General features: G+C 34.4%; 1 protein-coding gene across 1 annotated transcript; it reads left to right on the top strand.

The window, feature by feature from the left end:
• Positions 1–3,521: 3,521 nt before the first annotated feature.
• On the top strand, positions 3,522–15,834 carry LOTGIDRAFT_224207 (hypothetical protein; the record flags this gene model as incomplete). Its single annotated transcript, XM_009047408.1, has 15 exons — positions 3,522–3,876; positions 4,920–5,035; positions 6,305–6,464; positions 7,198–7,379; positions 7,697–7,776; positions 8,011–8,081; positions 8,634–8,903; positions 9,250–9,389; positions 9,939–10,103; positions 10,447–10,704; positions 11,414–11,595; positions 12,095–12,203; positions 12,529–12,693; positions 12,952–13,033; positions 13,861–15,834. 15 exons carry the CDS (start codon positions 3,522–3,524, stop codon positions 14,010–14,012), a joined length of 2,487 nt encoding a protein of 828 aa, XP_009045656.1. The 3' UTR covers positions 14,013–15,834.
• Between the last annotated feature and the right edge of the window lie 1,854 nt (positions 15,835–17,688).

Consider the following 17,688-nt stretch of genomic DNA (forward strand, 5'->3'; position numbering starts at 1 on the left):
TCATCACAAGTCAATTCATTTCATCACCAATTCCATTTCCAATGTCCATCACAAGTCAATTCATTTCATCACCAATTCCATCATAAGTCAATTTATTTCATCACCAATTCCATTTCCAATTCCATCATAAGTCAATTTATTTCATCACCAATTCCATTTCCAATTCCATCATAAGTCAATTCATTTCATCACCAATTCCATTACAAGTCAATTCACTTCATCACCAATTCTATCAAAATTCAATTAACATATAATTACCAATTCCATCAAAATTCAATTAACATATAATCACCAATTCCATCACAAGTCAATTCATTTCATCACCAATTCCATTTCCAATTCCATCACAAGTCAATTCATTTCATCACCAATTCCATCACAAGTCAATTTATTTCATCACCAATTCCATTTCCAATTCCATCACAAGTCAATTTATTTCATCACCAATTCCATTTCCAATTCCATCATAAGTCAATTCATTTCATCACCAATTCCATTACAAGTCAATTCACTTCATCACCAATTCCATCAAAATTCAATTCACTTCATCACCAAATCCTTCAAAATTCAACTCACCCCAATATGGTTTACCATATAATATGTATATTATTATAAATAAATAAATAAAAAATGTTAAGGTACATAATAATGATATTTCAAAATGAACATCAGACTTACAGTTCGACTATGAAAATGGATGATCTTATACGAGAAAAGGCGAAGTCGAAAGCCATCTCGAATTTGGACACGTTTCAAATATTTTAGTTTATTTCAGAAAAAACACATTTCCATGCGATTTCTACATTTATTGCCAAAGTTCTGAAAACTCTCCAAGTAGAACAGATGAAAGTGGTTTGCATTCGTTTCTAAATAAAGACCAAATGAAAAACTTTATTGAGTTTCGTTAGGCATTCGTGAGGAGAGATAACTATTTGGGTTACATTTCCTTCAATAATGTTGACAATAAAACCAAACTTATTCTTGGCAAGTTTCTTACAATGAAACCATAATTGATTCATATTTTGCAGACTATTTATTTTAAAAATCCAGATTATTGATTTTAAGTGAATTATTGGGCTGTAATACCTCTTTAACTGTCTAGGTGTCAAGATATTGATCAGAATATGCCTTATAGTGACCTTATAAAAACCAAATGGCTTAAACCAAATGTCAGATGATCTTAGTAGAAAAATATCACGAGAAGATTTCTCATGTATATTTATTCTAAATAGCCTGCAGGGATTTTATTATATGTCATTATAAAAAGACAGCTGACTGAAATATCTTAGTCCTATTAGGTCAATTATTTCTTAGTTTTTTATGAAAAACTTGAAATGTGCAGATGAACCATTGAAATACATTAAGAGAAAAAATCCGTACAATCAAGACTATTTCTTCAATCAAAATTTCGTCCAAAGCTTGGCAAAATCGAGAGTAAAAGTTTTGCATAGTAGTGGATTCCTCCAAAGAGAATTACCATTAGGTGTTTCTAAGTTAGTAAACATTTTTGTTTCATCCGGTTGCTATAAATAAATCTGCAACATGAAAGAATGGTGGCCTTACGATGTTAAGGTTCAGAAATGAATGTCTTTTTGTTAAAAACAAGATTTTATGGATACCACTGGAATTGTGAAGATTAAAGCTGTTGTTGATATTCAAATCAGAATACCTAACCCAAAAGAATGTGAGTTTTCAACGACCCTTAAAAACTATGTAATTGCATATTGTACTGAAAGAGTTATAGCGGTATATAATTATCGAGAAAGTTATAAAATGTCAAATGTCTACATAATAACATTTCTTCCTGTATATAAAACTAAATTGTGAAATAGAGTTGATATTGTCATGCACGCCGTTTACATCTCTGTAATTTGTGGTTCCGCACAGTCTGGTTTTGTAATGACTTTTAGAAATGACATTTTACTTATTTTGGAATTGATAACATGAACATCTAGGAAATGTAGACGAATTACAAATATTTATCTATGATTTCATAAGTACGCATGTTGACAAAACCTCTTTTGCCATAGTTTTTTTTTTTTTTTTTGCAAACTATCGAGAGCTACCAGTTGTCCGTTCGGAACTGTTCTTACGTCATTGTCTTTGTTTTGATATATGTTACCTTTAATATGATCTTTTAAAAGTGAGAAAAAAAAATTTAACATCCGTTCTACGTTATTTTTCACTGAATCAAGGGCGATAACTCAAAGTGATATTGCTTATAAAATGTTTTTCATAAATATGCTTCAAGTTATTAATGTTTTCCTAGAAAGGGCTCTTCTAAAGGGACCACACAAAAATTAATCACAATGAGTTGACGTTATACTAAGTTATGTTAAGAGCAATAACTCTTACTGAATTCATGAAAGGATAGATAAAGGGAAGCTGGATCAATCACGAGCTAGGCTTGTTGTTATTTTTCACTATTTCAAGAAAGGGGGGGGGGGGGGGACTTTAGTGACCTTGCGCCTCAATTTTTCAAAAACCTTAATCCCAAGTTATCGTTAGCTACTATAACGGTCCCATTAAAGGGTGAGCAAACTGTAAATGACAAATTTTATCTATATATCCCTGAAGGAGGGATTTATATCATTATCTGCCCAAACCACTTTTTATTATAAAACCTACATTGATCTCAGTATAAATAGAAGAATTTTGATAAAAGAAAGATCTATCATTTTGATATGAGACCAGCGTCATAGATGAATAATACATTTTAACTATTTCCTTATGTTTTACGTTGACTTGAAATACATTTTTATTCGGAATGTGTTCAAAGACCTTAGGCAACAATTATGTGGCCAGTTAAAAGTTTTACTTTACGGAAATGTTTAGGTCTTTAAACTACATAGATTTTTTTAGTGTGGATTTTGTTTCTTGGGCAGCGGATGCCCTTGATTGTGATTATCAGAATTGGAGTAGAGATTTAGTTCCGAATCATTTAAGGGATCGACAAGAGGTTTCCTGTCTTTTAAATGCATATTGGAAAGACATCCGTTCCAGATACACAGATTTTGGAGGAAAAATCAAAATGGTATATAAAGAAACTATACAGTAGGCCTACTGTATGCGCCATTAAAACACCAAAGCGAAAAAAACATTTTTGACAAAAACAAATGATAAAGGCCAGTGTATAATTCATAAGGAATTTACTTAAAACAGAATTAATTGCGGTGGTTGTTGACAATTTATAGATGCAATACCCACCTCTTGGGATTTAGAATCAGAAACATGAAAAGTTTGATAGGATTGTGATTGTTAAGTGTTTGGTTCCGAATCATTAATTTAATAGTCGATTTCATTGTATCAGTTGATGCGATGGGAAACACGTTTATGCTTTGAATACGATTATAAACTATAGTTTTCATTGTATATGTTGATATTTTAAGCAAAATGTTAGCTCCGACCTTTATACAAGCAGGAACACATGAAAACGGACATGCTCATAAGAGCGGTATTGTAGGTGTTTTTGTGATTTAAAGGGGATCGTCGGTATCTACACTGCCTGTACCATGGGTGAAATGCAAAGTTACTCACCGACTCTGCTTCGGCATAATTTTGATACTGAATTCACTGATAGTGATTTTATATCGGAAAAGGGAATATTTTTACTGCAGCACCCTTCTCTCAGAAATATGTGTCATCTGAGAAAAGATATCTCCAACTCGGATGAGGAATGGATTAAGGATTTTTTGCGTCATCATGGATTAGAGCTGTTATTTGAATGTTTGGATAACTTATCTCGGTATAAATCAGATTTGATTAACATTACTCTGCGTGTAGAATGTATTTTATGCATTAAGTCATGTTTAAATTCAAAACAAGGAATTCAATTCCTGATCGGAAGTGAAAATTACGCTCCCAAATTTGCAACAGGTAGTTAACAAAACCTTTTAAAATTATTATTGTTTCACAGGTACAAATTTTGGGGTACTTAAACCCCAAAGAAAAACCATATGCCAGCCCCTATTGTCTCGCTAACCCACATTGAGTTGTGTTATAAAGAAGCGGGTTCTACTTGATTGCAATGCAAATTAAGTTCCAATTAGAATTAATTATGGACATGTGAGGCAAACTGGTATTTTTCCAAGTCATTAGAACACTACTTTCTATTCATATAAGTATTAGCATTTTCATTGTCATAAATGAAATAAGGGAACCCATCTTTAACCATTTAAATTTTCTGAGTTTCTCATCAACACAGTTTGATGAGATTTCTAACACTGGGGGTTTCATTTCTATCAAATATTAATGACTATCATTTAATAGCTTTCTTTAACCATCATATTCAATGGGTTCAATAGTTCAACAATCTCCTTTAATTATAATAGGAAGTATCTTCAAACCATTCTTATTCTAGATTGAATAAAATAATGCTTATAACGCGAAAAATACACACCTGATGTTTTCTTAACTCTTGTTTGTTTCGGTGTCCGTGGAGCTTTATTTTTAAATTACATTTCAAACGTGAATATTTTATGAAATCATTGACCTAGATAATAAACATTATTTTTCACCTAATATTTCATATTGATATATTACCTTCTCATCAATCTGTTATATCAATATAATAGATTGCTTGTCAATATGGTTTTTTTTTAACACCCCCCCCCCCCTCCCCCCCATAATACATAAACCTTATCGATACAACAAAAATGCTGAGAAATTCTTAAAAATATAAATTATTGCACATTATTAAAATTGGTTATAATAACACCCACAGGTCCTTAAGGATTATAACACCAAACAGTACTATTTACAGTTTGTCATCCATGATTATTTGGGTAAGCTATGGAATTTGTCTCCTGTTGTCTGATTTCAAACGTACTTTATAAGCGAATTCACGCTTCCACTATCAAGAAGAGTCTATTAAGGCGAAAGTTTTTGTGCCCGTAATAAATGCCTTTTTTCTATTTTAGCCCTCGACACCACAAATATTATGGTTAAGAAACAAGTGTTTGAGCTGTTATCTGCATTATGTGTTTATTCTCAAGATGGATACAGATTAGCATTAGATGCTTTAGATACATTCAAGGTATATTATAATAACTCTTTAGATACATTCAAGGTATATTATAATAACTCTTTAGATATATTAAAGGTATATTATGATAACTCTTTCGATACATAGAAGGTATATTATAATAACTCTTTAGATATATTAAAGTTATATTATAATTTAGATACATTCAATGCATTGTATAAACGCAATGGATCATCCCATGTTTGCTATAAACGCTCATGAATTCAGAGGATGACACAGTCGCTCAAGATACATGTATCTCACAGACTATCTAGATACGTTCAAGGTATACCACAGACTATCTGGATACGTTCCAGGTATGCAACATACGCTCTGGATACGCTCAAGGTATGCCACAGACGCTCGGGATACATTGAATGTATCTCACAGACTATTTAGATAATTCAATGTATCTCTCAGACTAACTAGATACATGTACATTCAAGGTATGCCACAGACTATCTAGATAGGTTCAACGTATGCAACAGACTCTCTGAATACGTTCAAGGTATGCCACAGACTATCTGGATACGTTCAAGATATGCCACAGACTATCTGGATACGTTCAAGGTATGCCACAGACTCTCTGAATACGTTCAAGGTATGCAACAGACTCTCTGGATACGTTCAAGGTATGCCACAGACTATCTGAATACGTTCAAGGTATGCCACAGACTATCTGAATACGTTCAAGGTATGCAACAGACTCTCTGAATACGTTCAAGGTATGCAACAGACTATCTGGATACGTTCAAGGTATGCCACAGACTATCTGGATACGTTCAAGGTATGCCACAGACTATCTGGATACGTTCAAGGTATGCCACAGACGCTCTAGACACATTCAAGGCATGCCACGGACGTTCAGGATACATTACATTTGTCTCACAGACTATCACGATATATTCAAGGCATGTCACGGACTATCAAGATATTCTATAGCTCTTGATACATTCATGACACGTTAAACATGCAGAATTTACAGATATTGTCGGTGTTGTAATGTTCTCGACCCATCCATAGTGTTATATTGATAGATGTTTTAGACGCATTTATGGACACGTTGATTGCTTGTGTTTGCGTTTACTTGCTTCACAACCCCTTACTGCTAACCTTGGACCATAATTATGAGGTGGTAAACAGAAATCAATGTGGTAGAAACAAAGTCAGAAATTGTGAATATATTTGTTCCTGTTTTATTTCAAGACTTTCATTAGATTTGAGGCTCTGTGTATTACTGCTGATCTTACACATGGTCATAATATGTATGCATTATTTCAGACAATGAAAAAACAAAGATATAAGTTTAGTGTCATAGTGAACGAATTAAAGAATGCTGAATTAGTACCATATAAAACTACGTTGATGGCCTTTGTAAACTGTATCTTAGTTGGTACAGACGATTTACAAGAGAGAGTTTCAATTAGAAACCAGTTTATTGGTAAGTATAGGACCTAGGTGATTTAAAGATAGTCTTCTATAGCTCCCTGGGTATGAAGGACAATTAAAGGGATTGTAAAGAGGTTTTCTAAAAAATGTATGTGTATCGGTGACACTGAAATCATCAATTTGCATAATTCCTATTTTCAACTGCAATTTCACTTACAAGAAGTGTTTGATAACGTCACTAATCATGAAAAGAATCATGGTTAAAGCATATTTGCGATAAGTAACGCCATCAAATACTTAGTGTGAGTGGAACAGAAAAAATTTAGAAAACCTCTTTACAATCCCTTTAAGTAAGAGTATTCTTTCGATTTTCCCTGTTGCCGTAATTCCGAAATTTCCGATATTGCCGAAATGAGAGTGATGCAACCACAAGCTATAAGTGTCCTCAGTAAAAACAAAGGCCAGATATCCTGGTTTGAATCTACATAAAACTACAAATCAAACATTATTTCGGATGTGTCTGTCTGTGCTTGCGGTTATTTTTGTGTTATGTGCCATTAATAGACATTGGTATGAGTCGAATATTTAAAAATTGTCAAAGGAATTCTTTGAACGTTTGTTTATCTTACGATCACAAGCAGACAATATACCTGTACCCGAATTAAAAGATATGAAATAACGTTAAACATACATTCTGAATTCACCACAGGAAAAAATAAATGTCAGTTTTTTCCATAACAAAAGAATTCGCCGATTGATATATGATTATCTATTTTAAAAAACAGGTTTAAACTTTCTGGATATCATCAATACATTACGAGATGACGATAATGAAGATTTGGTTATACAATGTGATGTATTTGATGAAGAACGTCATGATGACGAAGAAGAAATAACCTCTATTGTGTCTTGTACCAATATTGATATCAATAATCCACAACAATTATTCAGTGGTATATTGCAAAAGGTATGCTTAATTCCTATCGCTCTCATAGGGAATCTGCGTGAAATTTGACTAATGTTTTCTTGTTCTATATCCAACTTTCAAAGTGTTGCAAAACTGTACTTGGGCCAACTGTACACCGTACTGTACTGTGAAGCTGATAATTCGAGAGTACAGATATATCGCTTTGTTAAACCAATGGCAAACTAAGCATGTTTCTAATGTATTTCTAAATTATGGACCCTTTGAAGGGTTTAAAATGTTTATTTTTGCAGAGGAAATCATTTCCAAACATCAAAAGAGATAACTATATCGATTTTTCATAATTTGTCATTATATAGGTATATAATACGCCTCAGGCCGATACATTCACAACAATACTACAGGCTTTACTTCATATTGATCCAGACGAATATATCAGGTAAATTAATTGATTTTATGACGTAGGTCGTGATTCATCCCATCAATGACACATTCTGTTACTAAATATAGTGAGACACGTCAGAGTAAGGAATTCCCAATGCCACGCTAGGTATGGTGTTATGTTTTTCTTTGACTCATTTCATTTTAAAACATCGAAGGACTCCGACCAATTTTTATCTCAGGTTTTCAATTCTAAGGTTAACATGCATCAGTTATTTTATATTTTACTTAGTGATACACAATGGACAGTGATGGAAAGTGCGGCCAGAAAGTGTTTTGTGCTCCATAAAGCAGTCCGGGACAGTGATGCAGTGCTAACAGACTCGAATAACAATAAGGCAATTCAGACAGATTTACCGTTCCTTGCGGAATCTCCGATTGTGAAATCTTCTGCTCACGAAGTGGAATCTCAGGAAATAATGTCAAAATCAAACAGTGTACAAACTGGATTAGCACCAAAGTTGAATTCAAAGAGTATAATGACAAAAGTATTACCAAAAGGAATTCAAGTGCTTCCTCCTTCGCCGCATTTGCCAAATTCTTCTAGCAATCAAATACCAAATGAAATACCAACACCTCATTTACCAAATGGTGTCTGTACTCCTGTCTCATGTGTACCACCACCTCCACCCGTCCCACATATTTCAAATGGAACATCTGTACCTGTTGCTCCTCCACCACCTCAATTACCGGGTGGTGGTTTTATTCCAGTTTCTTCCCCACCACCAGGATTACCAGGTGGTGTTCCTCCACCTCCACCACCACCAGCGTTACCAGGTGGTGTTCCTCCTCCCCCACCACCACCGGGATTACCAGGTGGTGTTCCTCCTCCCCCGCCACCACCGGGATTACCAGGTGGTGTTCCTCCTCCCCCACCACCACCGGGATTACCAGGCGGTGTTCCTCCACCACCTCCTCCGCCGGGGTTCCCTGGCATGGTGCCACCACCACCCCCACCTCCAGGTTGTGGACCACCAGGCGCTCCGCCACCACCCTTCATCGCAAGAGGCTCAGCACCACAGTTCAGGATGCCTCCATCAGGTCTACGAGGATTTGAAGTTCCTCGTCCAAAACATAAGATGAAGACATTCAATTGGGCTAAGCTATCGGCTCATGTTCTTAATTGTAAGTATACTTTATTTTGACTAAGTTAAAGAAGCTATAAGTCCTTCCAAGAAAATTACCATTACTACTGTAATAACTCTAAATTATCATTCTGTTATGTTTTTTGAGACACATAGACAGGTTTTATGCTCTGAACAGGCTTGTAGCTTAACAAAAATGTATCCGGCAGGTGTTAGGTGTGCCTGCTTGGCTGTACAAATGTATTTGAAGTCGAATAAAGAAATTTTTTCAAGTCACCAAGTTGATTCAACGTGTTAATTAAAACTTGTTCTACACTTAATGTGATAGGTATGCAACAGCAACGGTTAGCGATTAATATACTTTACTGGTCCTTCGCTATTTTCAGCTAATGATAATATCTGGAAAGATGTATTAAAAATGAAAGATAAGATACAAGTCAAATATGATAGATTAGAACAGTTATTCTGTCAGAAACAAGTTAAAACTGAAAGTAAAGAACAAACTAAAGCTAAACAACCATCAGAGGTAAGGACTGGTAATAAAATCATATAGTAGTTAAGCACCGGCAGAAACAATGGAACAATAATAATTATCAAGTATAGAAATACACGGATCAAAATTCTGGGATGTGGTCTGTAAACGCCATCTTCGCATCATAAAGAACAACACAAACATCCACTGATTCATGCCCAAAATGATAAATTTATGTCTTTGAGTCGGAAGTACGATTGAAAACGATTCAATAAAAGAGTATTCTTTCTATTTAAACGATTTGGCATCGGTTTTTAGAATATTCTCTTTGTAATGACGTTTTAATTATTCTTTATCCGAACCGAAAAACAAAACCCGAAATCCAAAACAAGATTTTACGAAACACTGTAAGTATTTCATACTGGAAAGTTGTATCAGGTGTCTAGAAGAGTAAGCATACTAGGGTGCCACACCCGTCATAGCTTCTCAACATACACAACACACATTACAAATAGGAACACACCAACTGGAGAAATAGCGACTTAACGACGAATTTGATAAGTTCAAGGGATGTAACTGATGAAATCTGGTCTTTTTTCTAAGATTAATCTGCTAGATATGAAGAGAAGTATGAATGTGAATATATTTTTAAAACAATTTAAACGACCAAACAGTGAAATTATAGAAATGGTAAAACAAGGTGATCCTGAAGTTATTGGCACTGAAAGACTCCTAGGTCTACAGAAAATAGTTCCTGAAACTGACGAGGTGAGTGCTGAATGTGTATCTGTCCCTAAAAAGGGACAAAGTCGTCTACATCTTTACTTTACCGCCAGGCAGAGCTCAGTTTCAGCTATCCATAGTACTTTAAGAATGATGGTCGGACACCTTAATCGTCTACAATTATATAAGAAACTTGATATTGTTTAACCTGTGTAATCAAGCTCCCTCGACTGATTCTGAATCTTAAGTATATACCTAGGCTACAACCTCAGAGGGAATGAATATTTTCTGCTTGTTTCTAGACATAGACGTACGTTGTTCTTGTTCATTATCAATTCATTGTGTCCAATCTATAGCCCTTTTCAGAACAACTTTTATTTTTTTTCAGATCACAATGCTGAAAGAATTCACAGGAGATAAAACTAAATTAGGCAATGCTGAAAAATTCTTCTTGGAAACGACCACATTACCATTTTATAAAACTCGTATTGATGGAATGCTATTGAAACAAGAGTTTGGTTTGAATATGGATTGTCTACATGATAATCTGACGGCTGTGATTAAAGCCTGTAAAGGTCTATTAGAAAATGATTCATTGAAAGATTTTCTACGATATGTTTTACATACTGGAAACTTCATGAACGCTGTAAGTACAATATATTCTATCTTTGAAAACAAATGCTGTGTTGTTAAAGTGGATACTACGTCATAATTTTTCAGTTGTTGTTAGAAATTTCACCGATGTGGTCTGCACTCATTATAAAGGGACAAATGTGACATTTTATTTGACCAATCATCCTTTTGTCTCAGAAACGGGAAGTTTTTAGCTGAGCTAACCAGTAATAGTGTTCACTGCTCACGGTCGAAATATGACTCCTCAAATCCATGTGTGTCCAGAATTAACCGCGTTTGAATATTAAAATGACGACTCGTCCTTTTTGAGACTATTTACTTAAAATCAATCCCCAAAATGGCGCATCTGTTCCTTAAATGAAAGTATTACTTTGTTTAAATGTAGAACCATATTAAGTTAGCGGTTAACAATTGAAACATATGAACCTCTATTTATTTACGTTCGTTGTCATAGAAGGTTGCAGCTGTGGTATATAAAAAGTCTTCATTTATTAGGAAACAGTAATACTTAATTACTAAAAATACACCCATGTCAAATACTTGACCGAGCAAGAATCATTTTCGTTTATTATAAATTAAGTCCGCATAGTACTAAAATAGAGGCCATGTTACTTGTAACCATGCATAAGGTCATTTCGTTTCTTGATAGTCCGCTTAGTAGTATAACTTGTATTCTTATCTGTACTGAATATACGTTAATTCAAAGAACTATATTTTTTCAGGGAGGCTATGCAGGTAATGCCCTGGGATTTAAAATTGGATCATTGAACAAATTAATGGATACCAGAGCTAACAAACCTCGTGTGACATTATTACATTATTTAACTGGTGATGCTGAGAAAGAACAAGGTCAAATCCTGTCATTTGTTGGTGAATTACTTAACCCTCTTACTGTAGCTTCCAAGTAAGTATTTATAGGTGTTGGTGTTAGCAATAGGTTTTTCGAATGCAAGCACATTGCCACGAATGCTAAACCACGCCTTACCCATGTGACCACTTGAATCATTCAGCTTGATCATTCATTATAATTTTGAATATTGGCATGTTTTGTAACTTCTGCTTATGACGTTTCTGATCTGGCCAGATTGTGCATTCAATTCCGCGGAAAATATTCAAATCTAATAGTATCTTTGACAGGGAAATCGTAATCTGGCTAGGTCTTTTTAGACTTACACTAAACTTACACGTCAGACGAAAAATTGGAATGGTGCAAATAGAAACATTTAAATAGCAGATAAAGGCTATAAACCTTATTTTATTCCAATATCAAAATACAAACATTGTCCCTACATATATGAACAATTTTAGTATCAGAAAGTATAGATATCTGTAACCATTGAATGATTATGCATTGGTGAAAACAGACACAAAAGATAACAAATATTATTATTATGTTAATTCAGGTTAACTGTTGACAACCTGACAAGCGAGAAGAAACTAGCATCCAATAATTTAAATACACTAGAAAAAGAAGTTAGTAAAGCTGATGACGATGTTAAACTACAGTTTAATGTATTTTTGCAGGTAAGCTGAAAATATACCTTCATAGCTTAAGACATTTTATATTTTGACAAAAAATATTGGTCAATATATTACATTTTGGATGGTTGGCAATGGACAACAAAAATAAAACAAGAACCTTAATTGTCAAATTACGCCATTTAACGCCCGGTTACCCCTTTATAGTGGTATTGGAACAGTCATGTTGAAGTGAAATAGTGGAATATATTTGTTTTCTCTGCTGACAGAGCTCAATTCCAGCTATCTGTCATACTTTTCAGTTTTAAAAACCATCATCCGTTTCTCTTCAACTAAATAAGCGGCACTTATTTTCCAGAAAGGCTTCAAAGAAATTCTAGAGGCTGAATCACAGTTGGAAGAAATAAACGGTTTATCAAATAAATTATCTGAATATTTCTGTGAACAAGAATCGAATTTTAAATTAGAAGATTGCTTGAATAATATGAGAATCTTCTGTGAAAAGATTCAACAGTGTCAAAAAGTAAGATTTTTTGTTATATATGGGGTGGGATAAAGTGGGACTCCTTAAAGGGTTTGAAATATAGCAGAAAGGGAAACTCACAGAAAATGTTTCAGAATTGTAATCCATGAAATGAAATGAATGGAGTTTTACGTTCTACTTTTCTGCAACACGTGGGCTAATGAAGACGGGTAATCCATGACTTGAAAAGATTCTGGTGGATTGTGACAATGCCAGGTTCCGAGATGATACTTATAATGTGTCTTCTGGTGATTTCAGGAAAACGTCCAAAGACAACAGCAAGAAGAACGTGCTATAAAGAGAAAGAAGGAACAAGAGGAATTACGAGCTAAGAGAGAAGGTAAGAATAGAAGGGAAACAACATATTCATTCTAGAAAATTACTCGAGAGGACTCCGACCAGTAATTCATTTGCAATTTGTTTACATGTTCAATCACGAAATTCAACCTTCTATAACTTTTTTCCAGAAATCTCGTGGAAAACTTCCCAAAATGTCACATGAAAGCCTGGCCAATACTTAGTTTCTGGACAAAAATTCAATATCTCTCAATATATCTGAAAGTAGACCACTAGGCTACATTTTATCAACATCCGCTTGATTGTCACTGCACACAAAACGACTATATTTTTAGAATTATCAGTCCGCATGAAAACCTTTGATCATCTCACAAAATCTGAAGGAAAATGCAATTTCTGACATCAAATTCCAAATCTAGACCAAAAATTAGTCCAAAATAGCCATGCAAAGATCCTAAAAGGCAGGGAAAAAGAGGATTTCACAAAAAAGGAACTACAATCAATCAATCATTTACATAAAAAGTTTTAGTGGTCTGAGTCCTATATCGAACTTGTTTTACGGGTGAATAACGCCTTCAAATGAAGCAAGGCGTTATTCTCAAAATCTAGATTTTAGGACTTATTGCGTGCAAGCTCCCAGGTGACCAGATAATATTGGTACCAGCAACTTTTGATCCTACAACGTGGTCTCACGTGTTTAAGACATCATTATAATCTCTTTGTTGGTCCAAGATATCTCTTTATATCCGAGGCAAATAACTCTGAGTAAACTAAGATCTGTCAAGACCTGAATAAATTGTTAAGGTGTTATTTCAATTATTTGCTATCTTATTTAATTTATATAATTAGTATAATTTGGTGTATTTTCAGCCTCTGGTAAGAAAGAAGTAGTATCAGATAATGAAGACTGTATCATTGATAAACTGTTGTCTGATATAAAGAAAGGCTATAAGTTGAAGAAAACGCAACCACAGAAGAAAAAGCTTCAAGAACAGACCAAAGTTCCTGTAGCGGCAGTGTAATCAAAGGCTGTGATATGGTGCTTTCAAGATTGTGGGACTATTTAGAATTTCCATTCAACTAGTCCGAAACATCTGTCTCTATTGCAGCCTCTTATAATTATATATTGTGACAATTGCCGACAAATTTCATAATAGCTATTAGAGGGTGAAATAGAGGCAAATGTTTCGGTCTACCACTCAAACAATTTCAAACACCAACTCGGCTTGTGGTTTAAAAGCCTGTGATGGTTTTCAAGTTTGTGGTTTGGTTCAGGATTGCCAGAAACCAATGGCAACTCGACTTTTTCTTAGTGTAGTTTGGAATACTTAGGTTGTGGTTATGAACCAAAGTCAAATTCGGGTTGTAATTTAGAGTGTAATTTCCACTTTTCACAAAAAAATCCCAAAAATCTAAATTTAGTGGCATAATTACCAAATTAAAAAAAATGTTAACTTATGGTATGAATCAGTAAGGTTTTAAACATAGCCAAAGGAAGTACGAAACAAATATTTTACAAGGATGCTAACTCATTTAAGGATCCTTTGGTCGGAACAATGATAAGCAGTGGCGTTGCCGCTCCCCCCTTGGTCCCCTCAACACTGTTAATAAACCACACAAAAATATTAGTTTTGCTATGTCCTTTAACAAAATCCAAAGTATTCCTTTTAGTGAGTTCTAGCCACAAGCCTTTATCCTTTCAAGATCAGTGTTAAAGTTTGCTTTTTTCAATTGAATAAAGTATGTATCCAATTTTTTAATATTGAAAAGTGCTCGAATATACGTAATATTTAGATAATCCAATACATAATTTTTACATATGTAGTTTATCTAGTCATTAGTATTTGTATGTAGGTTATTTAGTACTGGCTATATTAATTTATCATAGCATAAGTAAAGGGTGATAATCAAATATATAGACCATAAAATATATCTCGTCAAAAATCAAAATATTTAAATGTTAAATTTGGTGATGGTCACATAGTTTTATTGAACATTTTTGAAATAAAAATCAAGAACATTGAACATTTTTTTTTTAAATCGCAATTTGCCCTTTTTTTCAATATACGTATCATTTAAATTCATTCTGTATATGGCTGTGATTTTCTACTGCTTATCGGAATTGATTTTTTCTTTGCTATGATATTCATTCAAAATATAAGTCGACAATATCTGCATAATTGAAATGTAGTAAGGGTGCAATTCCTATGTGGAAGTGTAAAGAAATACTTTTACATGTTGAAGTTAACATGGATAAAAAGGCGATTGCAATAATGGGGATAAAATGAAAAAAATTTTACAGTTTATTCAAATATATTCAGGTTTGATATCTTGTGATATTAATTATATGATTTACCAAGTATTTGTTTTTTAAGATTGAATTCCATCAATACCGAGCCTACTGAACATTTACGGGCAATCTAGACCATGTTTGGGCGAATTTAGTCGTAACTTACATAAAATTTGTGAAACGCTTATTATTTATGTATATACCAAAAGACATGTGTGAGAGGAGTTAGATGTCTAGAGATATATAACAGCCTATAATAAGCTTATTATCACATTTAAAAAAATCCTCTTTTTATCGATAAAACCCATCAAAACCAAGTCATAGTCATAATTGGGTCGGATTTGGGGTGTTTTCGTTTTTGGGCAAAATGTTATTGGTGTTATTAATGCACAAACAAAAACTTGAAAATCTCGTTTGGTTTACGTGAACTAAAAAGTATAGATACCTATATAAGAAATCATCGTTTAAAATACTTACATATATCATTGTGGCATTGGAAATTAATTACGCTTTGCTTAAATAAATTTTGTAAATAAAACAGCAATGCAATTTCGAAAAGGTGCTTATTTTTGTAAAGCGTTAAAAGTGCTTATGTGTCTTTCTTATACTTATTCAGTGGCGGAGCCAAAGGGTGGGGGGAGGGGGGTAGAGGGAGCAGCCGCCCCCTCACAGACCCGAAACCAATTTTTTTTACGTTTTTGGTTAGAAATTCCGGCAATCTCAGATATTTCGCCTCTCGGACGTAAACCTGGCTCCGCCATTAGCCTGTGTAGCATGTTGAGTGCTCTTCACTCCAGGTATTCCTAAACGTAGTACTAAAGCGTACCTAATTAGAATGGATGTTTACCTGAACAGGATGATGTTCAAAAATGTGTCAATGGGTTGGAAACGTCATCTATGTCGGAATCCACTACCACTTTCCTTACCCGGGTCATACATTTCTGGTAGATAAGGGCATATACTTACAAATGATTCGACGATTCTCGTTTGCTTGTAAACATAATTGACACATTTTCAGAGTTTGTTTCTCCGGGGAGTGGTTGAACGAGGTCTTCCGATATGTTGGTCTAGTTTCCAAACGCATACATTGAACTTCTTTGTTTGGGATATGTCAGTCTAGAATGATGACACGGTGCAGTAACGTTGTTTAACATTTTTGGGAAGTGCAGGGTTTATCAATCAATTTCTTTATTCGGGGAGACAACTCATCTTCTATAACGACTTCCCCATGATGTATAAGACCACAATTGGGCGTCAGGAGATTATCATTTACAAAGGCAACGAGTCGATGAAATAGATCCTCAGGCATGTTCTAATTTTGTCACAAATATCTAGAAACTGGGCACTCAAATTGAGCACGAAAAGATTGCCAAATTGGTGTTATAATAACAGCTTCAGGATAATTGAGCTTCTGGTGATAACAGGATAAAAAATACCAATTTGTGCTTAAGTTCTTAGGCAAATTACGTTTTGGGCTGCAGTTTGACCACCTTCTTTATTGGTTAAGCCTCTCTCAGTGGTATACCTCGTTTCCTTTGTCCATGTTGCATCAGCATCTAAAAACGGGCGAAATTCTCGTAGAGAGATAAAATATATGTCAAATTCAGCTTCCAGAATCTCTCTTTTGGAACAAGGACAGTTTATGTTAGAACGAGGAAAAACAAATTAATAAGAAATGGCCCGCTTTAAATCCGGATCAACAGAAGTCTATTTTCAGAAAACGTGGTGCACGGAACTTGTTCACAGTAATACGGGCTCAAGGTATTGTATTTCGGGGTAGGGAGGGTTTGATTCTCCCAAATGTACAGACGTAGGATGTAATAAATACTTCATTAAGAAAATGGAATTAACGGTCATAGAATGCTGGGAAATTTCCCATTTTCCCAATGGACGAGAGGTTAGATTGTTATATACATTGGGCTTTAGTTTGCTATGTAAAAGGTTGTCATTTAAGTTCTGGTTTTTTGAATAGGCATCAATAACTTTTTGTTTATAGACATAGGGGAATTTCTCTAGCAGACTCTTATAGTGGGCATAGACTATCTTACTTGCTCAATTGCTAGTGGTATTGAACAAAGGGTGCTATGCCTGTATGTGATGAATATTCAGTCCCATCGGTCTAGCTGTATTTAGCGTCTCAATCCAATAGGCTTCCCTAGCTTGACGGAATTTAGTAGTTTAATCTTCTGGCAGGTCATTTATTATGCGCTCAATAGGAGTTAGGATAAGATCATCTGATGAATGGTCTTCCAAGTTAAAATGCTTAGAAATTGATTTAATTTGATTTCTGATCTTTACCGAGTGTGTAAAATATTTTTAGATTCTCCTATATATTGTTTGGGATATTTCTCACATTAAATTAAGTTAACTAAATTCGAGGTTTCACAGGTTAGATGCTCTTGGATAGG

The sequence above is a fragment of the Lottia gigantea genome, assembly GCF_000327385.1.
Source record: "Lottia gigantea unplaced genomic scaffold LOTGIsca_111, whole genome shotgun sequence".
NCBI lineage: Eukaryota > Metazoa > Mollusca > Gastropoda > Lottiidae > Lottia > Lottia gigantea.